We start from the raw sequence: 15,000 nt of genomic DNA, 5'->3' as shown, positions 1-15,000 counted from the left end.
TGGGAGTGGAGAAGAAGGACGGCTACGTTCTGTACGACCTCCTGCAGCTGCTGGCCCTGTTCTACCACAGAGCCACCCTGAAGGTACTCTACTGTGTTCTATCAGGCTGAAGGTGCTCTACTGTGTTCTATCAGGCTGAAGGTACTCTACTGTGTTCTGTCAGACTGAAGGTGCTCTACTGTGTTCTATCAGGCTGAAGGTACTCTACTGTGTTCTGTCAGGCTGAAGGTACTCTACTGTGTTCTGTCAGGCTGAAGGTACTCTACTGTGTTCTGTCAGACTGAAGGTACTCTACTGTGTTCTATCAGGCTGAAGGTACTCTACTGTGTTCTGTCAGGCTGAAGGTACTCTACTGTGTTCTATCAGGCTGAATGTATATATTGAAGGTATTTAAATCCAGATTAAATCACTGTTTAACATTAAATTATGCTGCACAAAACTTTGAAACTGGAGCACACAACCCGTTTTTTGAAACTGTCCCTGTAAAACGAGCGGATTGCACTTCCGTTAATTGATGATGTCATGAGGACAGTGAATGAATGAATGAATGAATGAATGAATGAATTTATTTATTTTCGTGTCTGGACATTTAAATGACCCATCCCTCATGGGATTATACAGACACATTAATTACAACAAAACATGACATTCCGGCATGTAAACCACCTTCATCTGATAGCACAATAATCCAAACATTAACATAAACCTCCCACAAATAAATAACACTTCAGTAAATATCCCACAGTAGGAAACAACAGAATACACAAATATACAGACCTACACCCACACAGCCCACCAATGCACAGGTCCAAAAAAAAAAAAAAAAAGAATAAAATTGAATCTGAATCAGTTAATACCAGCCATTAATTATTAGATTATTGATCCAATTCATGAAATAATAATAATCAACAGTCCATACCACAAAAATAAATACAATTTTTTTGGAATTTATCTATTCTAAGTTATTTTTCTCCTTCTATCCCAAGCTTTGGATAAAAATTCAGAAAAGGCAAAAACATGTTCAAAAAGGTATTCAATTAAAGCTGCGTCCTCCATAGTTAACAAATCTAAGTCAGGATTATGCCCTCTGTCAAATAAAATGTGATGTAAATCATGATATAAGGGACAATACAAAAAAAATGAATTTCTTTCTCCACCTCATTCAATTCACAGTACTGACATATTCTTTCTTCTTCAGGTACACCTTTGTATCTTCCAGTTTCAATATGCAGGGGTAATATACCACATCTTAACTGTGCACAGAGTGATCTCTTACTTTTAGCCACATGATACTTAACATATTTTTCACATTCATAGTTTTTCTTAAATAAACAGTAAGTTCTCAGTTTTGGCTTCTGCAAAATTTCTTTTGCCCATAGTTGTATATATTTAGTCTGGATTTGGTATCTATATTCTTCAATCACTACATTTTCTATTTGAAAAAGGAGCGTATTTATGAAGACCCAAGAAAAATCTAATGGCTCAATAATGAACATAAATATTCTTTTGAAACCCTTTATATCCAAATACCCAAATACCTGACACGTAATCTAGGACAGGACACACACAGGTTTGATACAGTTTTGAATATGTAGAGAAACCCAAGTCTCTCAGAATTTTGGTTTTACCGATAATACCTCCCAGCGCTCTGCTTGCTGAGTCTGCTAAAACTGAAGTGTCATATGAAAAGGACATGCTTTCATCTAAAAAGAAATCAAGATACTTATATTTATCTGTGAACTCAAGATGTTTCTGTCCAACACAAAACTTTAAAGTGCTCCTCTCTATACCTGGTTTGCGGAAATGCATAAGTTGTGTTTTCTTTTGATTAATACAAAGTCTCCACTTTTTACACCATGCAGCAACACATGTTAACATTATTTGTAAATCTTCTTCGTTCTCAGACAGCAAAATGATATCATCAGCATAAAGCAAAATGTTTCCTAATACCTGACCACATAATACCCCTTTCCCCAGCAGCTTTACTTCTTTTGCCAAATCATTAATAAAAACAGCAAATAATGTTGGTGATAATATATCCCCTTGTTTAACTCCGGAAGATGTAGAAAACCAATCTGTAAAATATTCGTTCACTTTTACACAAGCAACAGGTGCCCTATATATGGAGTTAACAGAATGATAGAATTTCCCATTAATCCCTATTTGATAAAGATTATATTTTAGGAGATTGTGGTCAACAAAATCAAACACTTTTTGGAAATCAGTAAAACAGGAAAATATGGACTCATTGTTTTTTAATCTACTTCTAACAAGTGTGGATACTGTATAAATATGGTCTGTACAGGCTCTTCCCTTTCTAAAACCATTTTGCTCCTCCACTAGTAGACTGTTTTCCTCTAAAAACTGTACAAGTCTATTGTTTAAAATGGAGGAATACAATTTATATACAGTACTTAATAAACTAATGCCACGATAATTTAATGGTACCTTCGGGTCATCTTTTGGGGATTTTGGGATAGGATTTATGATTGATCTAAACCAGATAGAGGGTACAATGCTATAATCACTTTAGCCATGTCAATTGCTTTTTGGACCTCTTCTTTGCGTAGGTCACCATTTAAAGATCCATCAGTATGAGGGAAGTGTCTTAAATTTTCTCTGTTCAGACAATAAATATATTCATAAAAGTCATTATCAAAGTTTTCACACTGTCTTGAAAAAAGACCAGAGAAAGCTCCCTCCCAAACATTTAATACCTTAACTAGATCAGATGATATTTCTCCTTCATACCAATCTTGCATAGGAATCTTTTAAACATGTTTTGGTCCCAATTTATTAATCTCACTCCAAAAAAGTTGAGGATTGTTTGTTTGTATCTGCTCCAAATATGTCATTTGTCCCCTCTGGTATCTATGTTTCCAAAACCTACGTTTTTTTTATCAAAAATGTTTTGTTTATGTTTATATGTTATTTTAAATTGCTTTTTTAGTCTAAGGTTATTACACTGAAAAAGATGTTCAGTGGTCGGTGTCTCCTGCCGTCTGTGGTTCGGGATCGAAGTTGGGCTCAAACACGTTCAGTTGTATAACATCACGCTCAGCGGTAGTCATGACAATCATAGATCATAGATCTATATAAGATGATAATTCCTGTTTACTAGTTAGTACTGTTTAGCAGTTTAGGTTTCACTTACTTGCCTGTGATTGGTCCGACCATATGCCACTCAGACTCAGTCAGCCAATCAGTGGAGAGGGGCTGATTCTCTCTTCTGATTGGCTAAATGAACCGTGCTGCCAGAGCTCCGGGATAAAGGCCAGAGAGAGGAGCTGTGAAACTATATTTATCAGACCTCAGGTTCTCACAAATACATCATGCAGGGAGATCAGCAGTTCAAATAAAACCCTGGAAAAGTGGACAGCATGGGGGCTTTAAGCCTGTTGCCCCAGAACATCAACAGTCCAGTTTGAAGTAGGATCTTGTATTAACTGTAAACTGTTTTGGGATGGATTCCTTGGAGAAAGTTAAGGAACAGAGTTGAGCTGGTTGAGTTTCTGATGCTGATGAATTTGTCTCAAGATTCAGTTCATCCTTTTGTATTCAACTTTACTGTTTTCTGTGTTTTATTATTTATTTAGCCAAATTTCTCCTTTAATTTGGCCAAAAAGTTTTTCACAAGAGGATAAATTAGAACTTTTCTGTCAATTTAATTTGGGTTTCATCTCTAAACCCAAATTCATCTCTAACGTTTTGTTGCACAGTTCATAGTACTCCAAGGTACTCAAAAACATCCCAAAGTATCCCAAGGTACCCAAAAATACCCCAGTACTCCTAACTGCCCAAACATCCAAAAGAAACCAAAGCACTACAATAATACTGGCACTTTGGGGTACTTTTGGGTTACTGGGTACTTCGAGATGATTACTACAGCCTCTTCAAGCTAGCTAACAGCAACACCTGCTGGAGCCAAACAGTCACTGCAACATGGGTTTCCTTTTACAGTTTTTCTCCATTGGTTTGGCTCATTTCTTGAAACTGAAATTACATTCTCAAAACTTCAAGATCATTTGGCAAAACAGTCTTACAGTTCAGCACAACACCATGGTTCACCTGCAAAAGCACATATCTCTCCCAAAACTGTTCACTCATGCTTCAGAACTAAATTCCTTTCCCATATAAATAGTCAGTGCCACCAAAATGAGAAAGATCCTTCTCAATTGCTTTGGCTCATTTCTTGAAACAGACCGGACGTTCTCAACACGCTTGGTGCTTTTGCCAAAATAACCTGGATGGTTCAGCACAACACCATGGTTCACCTGCAAAAGCTCATATCTCTCCCAAAACAGTTCACTCATGTGTCAAAATGAAGTTTCCTTCTCATATCAATAGTCAGTGCCCCCAAAATGCATCGTCCCTTTGGCATTGTGTAAGCACTGCAAGTCAAAATGTTTAGATGTTTTGTCACCATGGCAGAGGACCATTGAAATATCCCTCATGTCCACCTCTCAGTCTCAGCCCAGTCCTTCACTGACAGTGGTTACTGTACTCATTATTTTTATTTAGCTAACAGAATACAATTGTGTATAAAACTGAAAAAAAAAAAAAGGACTTTACATTAAGAGTAGCCTCCAAGGTTTGACATCACACGTTGCACTCATACTGCCAAGGAAATTGTAACGATTACAATTTTTTTCAATGGCTTTACCTCCTCTGTCAGCTCAGAAACCCTGGTATCAAAACAGTAAATCCATCGGCCTAATGAGAGGCGCTCTCCCAAAATAACACATTCTGTTTGCAAAAGGCTCTTACCATGACAAAACATTTCAAACATGCAGCAAAAGCACAATTTGTCACCGCCCAACACAACTAATCCACTCACTCACTTCATACTCAACACCAAAATGCAACACACCCTTTTCAGTCTGAGCAGGTTCCACTTTACTTTTTCCTGTGTGTACTGCAGTCATTTTTTTTTTTTTTTGCAATTTCCATAGTTCCATATTGTAAAGCAAGTAGCAAAAGCCAATATTTCCCTCAAACAACTCAACTTCTGCCCAAATGAGTAGATTCCTTCAGTCAGCTCTACTGTACTGTAACCCAGCTGACAGCAGAATACAAAATACAGCTGTCAGTTTGAACAAGGTTCTCCTGTGAGCTGCACATTCAAATGTGAACTTACAGTAAAGAACTGCATCCAAACTCAAAGACTTTGAGGTGAAATTTTACTGTATTGATGGAAAAACTGAAATACTGTAATTCACATACAGTATTACACAGAAAAACTCAAAGGAGTTGAGAAAAATACAGAATACAATTTATAGGCCCTTTTTTGTAGGTGCATACTGATTGATTGGTGAATGGTGATTGGTGGAAAGGGTAGTGATGCAGGTGCACTAGTGATTTCACAGTGATGCAGCTCATTTCTATCAGCTGTGAGCAGATGTTTTGCTTTTGACTACCACAGTGAAGTCAATGGAGTCAGGGCCATGTAAATGACACATGTGAGAAGTGTTGTGCAAAAGAGCCTGAAAAATGTGTGAATCCAATGAAAAGGTATGAACACATTTGCAAAAGAAAACTTCTGCTGTGGTTTGGAGGTGAAGATGATGACACAGTGGATCCCAGTTTCATTATACTGAAAAAAAATGATTGAAAAAAACTGTAAACAATTTATCAAATGTTCCAAGAGATTCATATATGGTATTATTCATGGTATTATGTTCTTGACTAATTTTGACAATTGAGCAGACTATTGTGCATGTGATGACTTATACAATGAAATGATGCTGACATGTTTTGGAGAGAACAGCCATTAGACTGAGAACCCAACAGTCAGTTTAGATCAACAAGATCTATTCACTTGGAAATTGTGCTAACTGTAGGCTAACTGTGCTAACTGTAGGCTAACTGTGCTAACTGTAGGCTAACTGTGCTAAATCATTTGCAAAGATGTACTGAGACACTGAGACATGTACTAAGACATTTACAATTTCATGAAATGAATGAGAAGTTCCAGTATGTTTTGACCAACTGCCAAGAGGTTTGGAGTTTTGTCCATGTTATTTTGAGAATGTCATTTCAGTTTCAAGAAATGAGCCAAACCAATGGAGAAAAACTGTAATTCAGGGGTGTAAGACTGCTGCCATGGAGGTCAAGAGGCTGCAGGTTTTCATTCTAACTGAAACCTCCACCAGGTGACTTCACTGATCACCCCACCTCCAAGCAGAAAGGAGGGACTAATCAGTGAAATCAGCTGGAGGAGTTTTTGGTTGGAATGAAAACCTGCAGCCTCTTGACCTCCATGGCAGCAGTCTTACACCCCTGCTTTAATTTATTTGGAAACATCAGACATTTGGAGGCTGAAGTGTCCAAACAAAAGAAAAGAAAATTAGAAGGAAACAAGGAGGAAGGCTGACTGTAATGTGCAGCAGAAATGTTGGAGGCAGGGAATTTGATCAGTCATGAAATATCATGGATTTCTCCACAATTTGAAAAAAAAAAAAAAAAAAAAAAGAATTCAGTAACTTAATTGAATGCAATATTTATTTTTCAACGTGTTCATGTTTCACTTCCCCAACAGAATGAAATTGGATAATTAACCTGAATATGACCTCTGAATTTGAAGCGGGTTTAAAGTTTTGGTCAATGAAAAAAGTCATGGAGATTCAATGTTTCAGTCATGGAAAGTCATGGAAAGTCAGGGAAAGTCATGGAAAGTCATCGAGCTGTGAGCTAACTCTGCTCTGCCATACATGAAGCTGTATGATCCACCAGTTGGATTTAATGTTCTCCTCTGTGGCTCCACCCACTTTGGCAGTGCCATGGGCTGTGGGACCAGACAGTTACCACGGAGACCAGCACCCCCTCTCACCATGACAACCAGGCTGACTCCTCCCCCTGCCCCGCCCACACCGAGCAGACGGACTCCGCTATGCGCAGCGCTCTGCGGCGGCGCTCCAGCCGACACACCCGCTCCGACTCCGCCCGCCTGCACTCTCCTGCAGGTACAGAACCAACACACCTGCACTGCCTCTCTGCGGATTCACTGTTTATTTATCTGAAATAATCACATTAGGTTTAGCGTTTGTTTGTTTGTTTGTTTGTGTGTGTGTGTGTGTGTGTGTGTGTGTGTGTGTGTGTGTGTGCGCAGGCAGTGTGTGTTCCAGTGCTAAACATCCCAGCAGGACAGACCTGCTTCTGGAGAAACTGAGAGAAGTTTTCATCAGAGTAAAGAAACACACAGTTAGTCGGTAGGTCAACACACACACACACACACACACACACACACACACACACACACACACACACAGGTAAGTGGGCGATGGCCGCTGGTTTCGGGAGAAAAGGCCAGCAGTCTGTTCGTGTGGATGCAGCTGTGACATCTCAGGTCTTAAATTGTGATTTTGCAGAATCTAAAAACCAAAATCAGGAAACAAGGCGAGTCAGACCTCAGCCTGAATAGATCCCACGAATCAGAAGCAGATTCAGGGTTATTATTATTATTTATATTATTTATTGATCCCTGAACACTTTTTGGACCCTGAGCGGAAACTGGGTCAGCGGCTCAAATTCAGTTAGAAGAAGTAGAAAGAAATAAAAAATATAAAAATATGTGTCTTACATATGTAAAAAAGTATGTGCAATAACCCTACAGAATGTCGCAGCAGTGAATGCAGCACACACACACCGACGCTGCACTGCTGAGCGGCTGTCAGCTCCTATTGCACTTAAATGGTTTGCAGCTTGAATGGACTGCAGTTTAACTTGGACTGTGTGTTGGAGTGTGTGTTGGAGTGTGCACACACACACACACACATACACACCACATATCAGTGTGTACAAGCAAACACACACCAGCATACACACCCTAACCCTAACCCTAACACCAAACTGAAACAGGTCAAACGCACTTCCACACACTTCAGGGGGAAAACCTCATAACTGAATAACAGGTGAGGCTGCACCTGGACTGCAGGTTCCACTGACCAATCAGAATCAGCCTTTCAGTACCACAAATCCAGTCCTCACCCCTCTCTCTCTCTCTCTCCCTGTCTCTCTCTCTCTCTCCCTGTCTCGCTCCATCTCTCTCCCTGTCTCTCTCTCTCTCTCTCTCTCTCTCTCTCTCTCTCTCTCTCTCTCTCTCTCTCCCTGTCTCGCTCCGTCTCTCTCCCTGTCTCTCTCCCTGTCTCTCTCTCTCTCTCTCTCTCTCTCTCTCTCTCCCTGTCTCTCTCCCTGTCTCTCTCCCTGTCTCTCTCTCTGCCAGGTGCCTGTCTCTCTCCCGCCCGGTGTGTCAGTTCTTCAGAGCTCTGGTCCAGCCGGAGTACAGCGCCGTCACTGACGTCTACGTCCTCATGTTCCTCGCAGACACCGTCGATTTCATCATCATCGTCTTCGGCTTCTGGGCCTTTGGGGTGAGACCTGGTTTTGTTCTGCTGTAACTTTCCTGTCTGCGTGTTGGGCCGCTGCACAGCGCCACCTGGGGGTTTCAGGAGGCGGCGACACAGTTTTACAGTGACGTGCCTGCCAGCCGTGGGTATTTTACTGACCTTTAGCCATTAATACAGAATTTGTTTTGATTCCCTCTTTCTTTAATTGTTGATTTGTTTTCACTGCTATAGCATGCCAACCCTAACCCTAACCCTGTCTGGCTAACCCTAACCCTAACCCTGTCTGACTAACCCTAACCCTGTCTGACTAACCTTAACCCTGTCTGACTAACCCTAACCCTGTCTGACTAACCCTAACCCTAACCCTGCCTGGCTAACCCTAACCCTAACCCTGTCTGGCTAACCCTAACCCTGTCTGACTAACCCTAAACCTGTCTGACTAACCCTAACCCTGCCTGACTAACCCTAACCCTAACCCTAACCCTGCCTGACTAACCCTAACCCTAACCCTGCCTGACTAACCCTAACCCTAACCCTGCCTGGCTAACCCTAACCCTAACCCTGTCTGGCTAACCCTAACCCTGTCTGACTAACCCTAAACCTGTCTGACTAACCCTAACCCTGTCTGACTAACCCTAACCCTGTCTGACTAACCCTAACCCTGTCTGGCTAACCCTAACCCTGTCTGGCTAACCCTAACCCTAACCCTAACCCTGCCTGACTAACCCTAACCCTAACCCTAACCCTGCCTGACTAACCCTAACCCTAACCCTGTCTGGCTAACCCTAACCCTAACCCTGCCTGGCTAACCCTAACCCTAACCCTGTCTGACTAACCCTAACCCTGTCTGGCTAACCCTAACCCTGTCTGACTAACCCTAACCCTGTCTGACTAACCCGTTTAAATCCAGGCAGCATCAGGTTTTCATGGAAGTAATCGTTATGTTTTGAGGGGAATTATAATCAGCCGTTGTTCATTCTGATCATATAAGAATAACTAAGTGGGCCCAATGAGGAGCCACACACACACACACACACACACACACACACACACACACACACACACACTCACACACACACACTCACACACACACACACTCACACACACACACACTCACACACTACCCATCCATCAAACAGCAGATGTAATATAACGCACCAAGCGGCTCTGGCTGCCCGCTGCAGGTTTAGTTAGGGTTCAGGGTTCAGGGTTTACGGTTCAAGGTTTAGGGTTAGGGTTTAGGGTTTAGGGTTAGGGTTTAGGGTTTAGGGTTTAGGGTTCAGGGTTCAGGGTTAGGGTTTAGGGTTAGGGTTCAGGGTTCAGGGATAGGGTTCAGGGTTTAGGGTTAGGGTTCAGGGTTTAGGGTTTCGGGTTTCCACAGAAACATTTGGAGCATCCGACTGCAGGGGAGCCAAAACCCGGTGCTACGACCAAAATTCTAGACACCAGTAAAATGAGATATTTTTTTCATACTTTTTTTGATTTTTTATCACAAAGTCACAAAAGTTAAATATGTTGTGAGGTTCCGTCGGGTTCCCATTCCCTTTAACTCTGGTTCTGTTGAGTTCTGACTTCCTGTGCCTCCATTTCCCAGAAACACTCTGCGGCTGCTGACATCACTTCCTCCCTGTCAGAGGACCAGGTTCCTGAAGCCTTTCTGGTTATGGTGCTGATCCAGTTTGGTATGTATGGCCACCTGTCTGTTTGCCTGTCTGCCTGTCTGCCTGTCTGTCTGCTCACCTGTCTGTCTGCTCACCTGTCTGTCTGCAGGTACCATGGTGATCGACAGGGCTCTGTATCTGAGGAAGACAGTTTTGGGGAAGTTGGTCTTCCAGGTGATTCTGGTGTTTGGAATTCACTTTTGGATGTTCTTCATCTTGCCTACTGTCACTGAAAGGTAACAGACACACACACACACACACACACACACACACACACACACACACACACACACTCACACACACACACACACACACACACACACACACACACACTCTGATAGCACAGACAGCAGGTGGACAAAATAATGAGAAGACGTTTTTTAAAGGACTTGAAGTCAGTTCAGTTCCAAATGCTGCTCATATTAACATTTGTCTCTCTGTCTGTCTGTCTGTCTATCTGTCTGTCTGTTGGTCTGTCTCTCTCTGTCTGTTTGTCTGTCTGTCTGCCTGCCTGTCTGTCTCTCCAGACGTTTCAATCAGAACCTGGTCGCTCAGCTCTGGTACTTTGTGAAATGTGTTTACTTCGGTTTGTCTGCCTACCAGATTCGCTCTGGTTACCCGACCAGAGTCCTGGGAAACTTCCTGACCAAGAGCCACAACTACCTCAACCTCTTCCTGTTTCAGGGGTACACACACACACACACACACACACACACACGCACACACACACACACACACAAAACTGCTTCACTGCTTTCCAGCAGGAGACTGGTTACCAGCAGAAATCTCCCAGATTCCCATGCAGATCATCACGAAAATTAAAAACAATAAAGAAACACAGCAGAGCTCTGGGGTAAGAAACTGCGATGTGGAGTTGTAAGCCCTACAGAGCTGAGATCATCACAGAATCACAAATCAGATCAAATCAAATCAAATCAAATCAAATCAAATCAGCACCGAGTGGCATCACTTAAATCCCAAACAGGTGACTGGATGCAAAACAACAACAAACAACAACAAATCACTGGGTTGGGTACCAGGCTGTGTCTAACTTCCTGTCAGTCTGTCTGAGTGTCTCTTACCTGTCTGTCTGCCTGCCTGTCTCTCTCTCTCCGCCTGTCTGCCTGTAGTTTCCGGCTGGTTCCCTTCCTGACGGAGCTGCGGGCGGTGATGGACTGGGTCTGGACCGACACGACTCTGTCTCTGTCCTCCTGGATCTGTGTCGAGGACGTTTACGCCCACAGCTTCGTCTTAAAGTGCTGGAGAGAGTCCGAGAGGGTGGGCTGCTACTCTCAGATTATATCAGATTAGATTAGAGTAGACTAGGAATTATAATGTGGGAGGGTTGTGTGGGATTGCACAGTTATTGTCTGTTTTATACAGAATAAGTACAGCACTGTGTTTGTGTCATGTGCATGAACTCAGAAGGGTTTTTATTAATGATAACCTTTATTCAATCAGGTGAGTCCCACTGAGATCAGGAGCTCATTCTCAAGGGAGACCTGAGTACATTGCATCAATAAAGCAAACAGTTTAAAATGTTCAGTATTGATTGCAATAATGCCATAACAGTAACACAGTAAGAATAAAAAAACATAATAAAATAAAGACAAAAAATCATAAAATTAAATTAATTAAATTAAAACAATAATAAGTTAATTACAAATAAGTGTGTGTGTGTGTGTGTGTGTGTGTGTGTGCAGCGTTACCCCCAGCCACGAGGCCAGAAGAAGAAGCGTGTGGTGAAATACGGGATGGGGGGGCTGATCGTGGTCCTGCTGATCTGCATCGTCTGGTTTCCTCTGCTCTTCATGTCGCTCGTCAAATCCGTCGCTGGAGTGGTGAACCGGCCGCTGGACGTGTCCCTCACCATCACACTGGGAGGCTTCCAGGTACTGCCAAAATACTCCCAGTGTACTGCCAAAATACTCCCAATGTACTGCCAAAATACTCCCAATGTACTGCCAAAATACTCCCAGTATACTGCCAAAATAATCCCAATGTACTGCCAAAATACTCCCAATGTACTGCCAAAATACTCCCAATGTACTGCCAAAATACTCCCAGTATACTGCCAAAATAATCCCAATGTACTGCCAAAATACTCCCAATGTACTGCCAAAATACTCCCAATGTACTGTCAAAATAATCCCAATGTACTGCCAAAATATTCCCCATGTACCACAGCATGCTGCCAGTATACAGTAGGAGGGCAGAGAGGTGAAGCACCTGGACGTCACACTGGGAGGCCTCCAGGTGTCTCTGTTGAAAGGAAGCAGGAAACATGGCATGTAATGTGCTCAGAGCCCAGGGTTAGGCTTAGCTCAGGGTTAGGCTTAGCTCAGGGTTAGGGGGAAACCCTGGACAAACCCTAAACCTGAGCTAACCCTAACCCTGAGCTAACCCTGGACTAACCCTAACCCTGAGCTAACCCTGAGCTAACCCTGAGCTAACCCTAACCCTGAACTAACTCTAATCCTGGACTAACCCTAACCGTGAGCTAACCCTGGACTAACCCTAACCCTGAGCTAACCCTAACCCTGAGCTAACCCTAACCCTGAAATAACTCTAATCCTGGACTAACCCTAACCCTGAGCCAACCCTGAACTAACTCTAATCCTGAACTAACCCTAACCCTGAGCTAACCCTAACCCTGAGCTAACCCTGAGCTAACCCTAACCCTGAGCTAACCCTGAGGTAACCCTAACCCTGAACTAACTCTAATCCTGAGCTAACCCTGAGCTAACCCTAACCCTCAGGGTTAGGTGGAAACCATGTGAGGCTGCTGTCAGTTACAGACATCAAAACAAGACATGGACAGACTTTTCTTGTGAAGGCGATTCTTCCAGCCTGAAGCGGATCAGCTCCTTGATGCTGATCTGCTGCCCCCTGCTGGCAGAGTCTGATGCACTGAATATGGCGGCACTGTAGCGCAGGAGAGTGACTGACATGCACTCGTAATAACAATAACTGTATTAATTTAACCATGGTGTGTTTTGCTGCCAGCCCATCTTCACTATGAGCGCCCAGCAGAACCAGCTCAAAGACCTGACGGAGGAAGACTTCAGCTCCTTCATCAGCAACTACAGCTACACCCCCGTAAGTCCTGCTCACTTTTATTAATGCAGCAGCAGAGCCTAGCACTGCTGCTACTAATGTTAGCACTGGCTTATTATATTGGTATATTTTATCTTATATCATAATATATATAATATATGTAGTATGTATATTATATTGTACATTATACGATTATTATAATCATATAAGAAGGAAGAACTATTGTTATTATTATTATTATCATTATTATTATTATTATATTAACATGGCTCAGCAACCCTCTGAGACGCCACTGAAATTTCCTTTATTTCTTTTTTTAAAATATATATTAAGAAAATGCTACTTTGGCCTTTGAAATCAATTTTTAACTTGTTTTTTTTTGTCAGAAAGCACACACTGTCATGATTTGAACTACATTTAAAACATTTTATATTTTGTTCTAAGGTAAGTGTCAGAATAATCCCAACCCATCTTCCGAAATGCATTTCATTTCTTCCAACTTCAAGTAACTCTCAGGTAAATCTCAGGTGTGTTGTGGAAGTGGAGATGTTTCTGAAACAGCGCCCCCATGTGTTAGCTCATTTGGTTGCAGAGTTATGAGCTTTGAATCTCCGGTCCGTGCAGGACGGCCCAGCAGGACCATGAGCTCCACGAACCCTAACCCTAACCTGAACCCGAACCCTCACACCAGGATTTATGGAGGGTTGAACTTCCAGCTCCAGAATCATTTTCATCCTGTTGATTTTGGAAGTTAACACACTCCATTTCCAAACAAACCATTTCCCTCTGACGCAGTAAAACTGGGTCAGGTGATCTTGCTGGGCGGGGCTAAAATTTGGGTTGGCAATGCCACCAACACCATTTTTACTCCTCTGGTGTTGCTCCTTGTGGTTTATTAATGGTATTACTGGTGATATGAGAGTCACTTGGCTTGGAGTGTTGAGGGTGACTGTTGGTTTCCCAGAGTGCCTTGCAGTTCCTGGAGGCGTACAGCAGGGAGGACGTGACGCTGGCGGAGCTGCAGGGCAGCAGCAACTCCCTGTGGACCATCAGTCCACCCAGCAGACAGTACCTGAGCCAGGTGCTGAACCTGGAGCACTTCCCCCTCACCGTGTCCTGGACCATCCAGAGGTCAGCCAGAACCCCGACCTTCCTCAGACAACTCGTCTTCTTTGTCTTCTTCTTCTTCTTCACCTGCTGCCTCTTTATCTGCTGCTTTGTCTTCTTCGTCTGCTTCATCTGCTCCTTCGTGGTCTTCTTCTGTACAAAGTAGCTCCAGGTCCTGAACGTGGAGAACTTTCCCCTCACCGTGTCCTGGACCGTCCAGAGGTCCTGCACCCCGACCTTCTTCTTCTTCTTCTTCTTCTTCTTCTTCTTCTTCTTCTCCTGCTGCTACTTTATCTGCTTCTTCTTCTTCTACTTGTTTTTTTATTACAGGCAAAAAATCTCCTAAAAATAAAATATAAAAATAATTAAAGTGAAAGTAAAGTGAACCTTTCAAAATAAAAAGCCCCAGCTGTAATATCTCTGTGATCTGTTTTTAATTATTTATTTCGCTTTGATTTGATTTGCACTTTGATACTTTACTTTATGGAACTCTGTGTGTGCATGTGTGTGTGTGTGTGTGTGTGTGTGTTTGATTTCTGAACAGGAACTTGAGTCTTGGGGCGAAGGCGGAGCTTGCGTCCGGTAAACATGTGACCTTCCTGGATGATCAGACCCGACTGGAGCTGATCCAGCTGCTGAATGGGACCAGGACACTTCCTGTGTAAGGGACAGAGAACTGGACCGGACCAGACTAGACTGGACTGGACCGGACTGGACTGGACTGGACTGGACTGGACTGGACAGAATTGAACTGGACTGGACCGGACCAGACCAGACCAGACTAGACTGGACCGGACTGGACCGGACTGGACTGGACTGGACTGGACTGG

General features: G+C 42.8%; 1 protein-coding gene across 1 annotated transcript in view; it reads left to right on the top strand.

The window, feature by feature from the left end:
- Positions 1 to 15,000, top strand: part of LOC115379062 (piezo-type mechanosensitive ion channel component 2-like) — a 65,382-nt gene that overhangs the window by 46,957 nt on the left and 3,425 nt on the right. Inside the window, exons 41-52 of the mRNA XM_030079731.1 lie at positions 1 to 83; positions 6,776 to 6,962; positions 7,109 to 7,208; positions 8,222 to 8,369; positions 9,940 to 10,027; positions 10,116 to 10,242; positions 10,534 to 10,692; positions 11,137 to 11,284; positions 11,710 to 11,898; positions 13,013 to 13,105; positions 14,028 to 14,194; positions 14,715 to 14,831. The exon at positions 1 to 83 is cut by the window's left edge and continues 100 nt beyond it. Of these exons, the coding sequence (XP_029935591.1) occupies positions 1 to 83; positions 6,776 to 6,962; positions 7,109 to 7,208; positions 8,222 to 8,369; positions 9,940 to 10,027; positions 10,116 to 10,242; positions 10,534 to 10,692; positions 11,137 to 11,284; positions 11,710 to 11,898; positions 13,013 to 13,105; positions 14,028 to 14,194; positions 14,715 to 14,831 (1,606 nt within the window). The remainder of the gene's footprint in view (positions 84 to 6,775; positions 6,963 to 7,108; positions 7,209 to 8,221; positions 8,370 to 9,939; positions 10,028 to 10,115; positions 10,243 to 10,533; positions 10,693 to 11,136; positions 11,285 to 11,709; positions 11,899 to 13,012; positions 13,106 to 14,027; positions 14,195 to 14,714; positions 14,832 to 15,000) is intronic.

Source organism: Myripristis murdjan, chromosome 20, assembly GCF_902150065.1.
Source record: "Myripristis murdjan chromosome 20, fMyrMur1.1, whole genome shotgun sequence".
NCBI lineage: Eukaryota > Metazoa > Chordata > Actinopteri > Holocentriformes > Holocentridae > Myripristis > Myripristis murdjan.
This window is presented reverse-complemented; position numbering and strand designations above follow the sequence as displayed.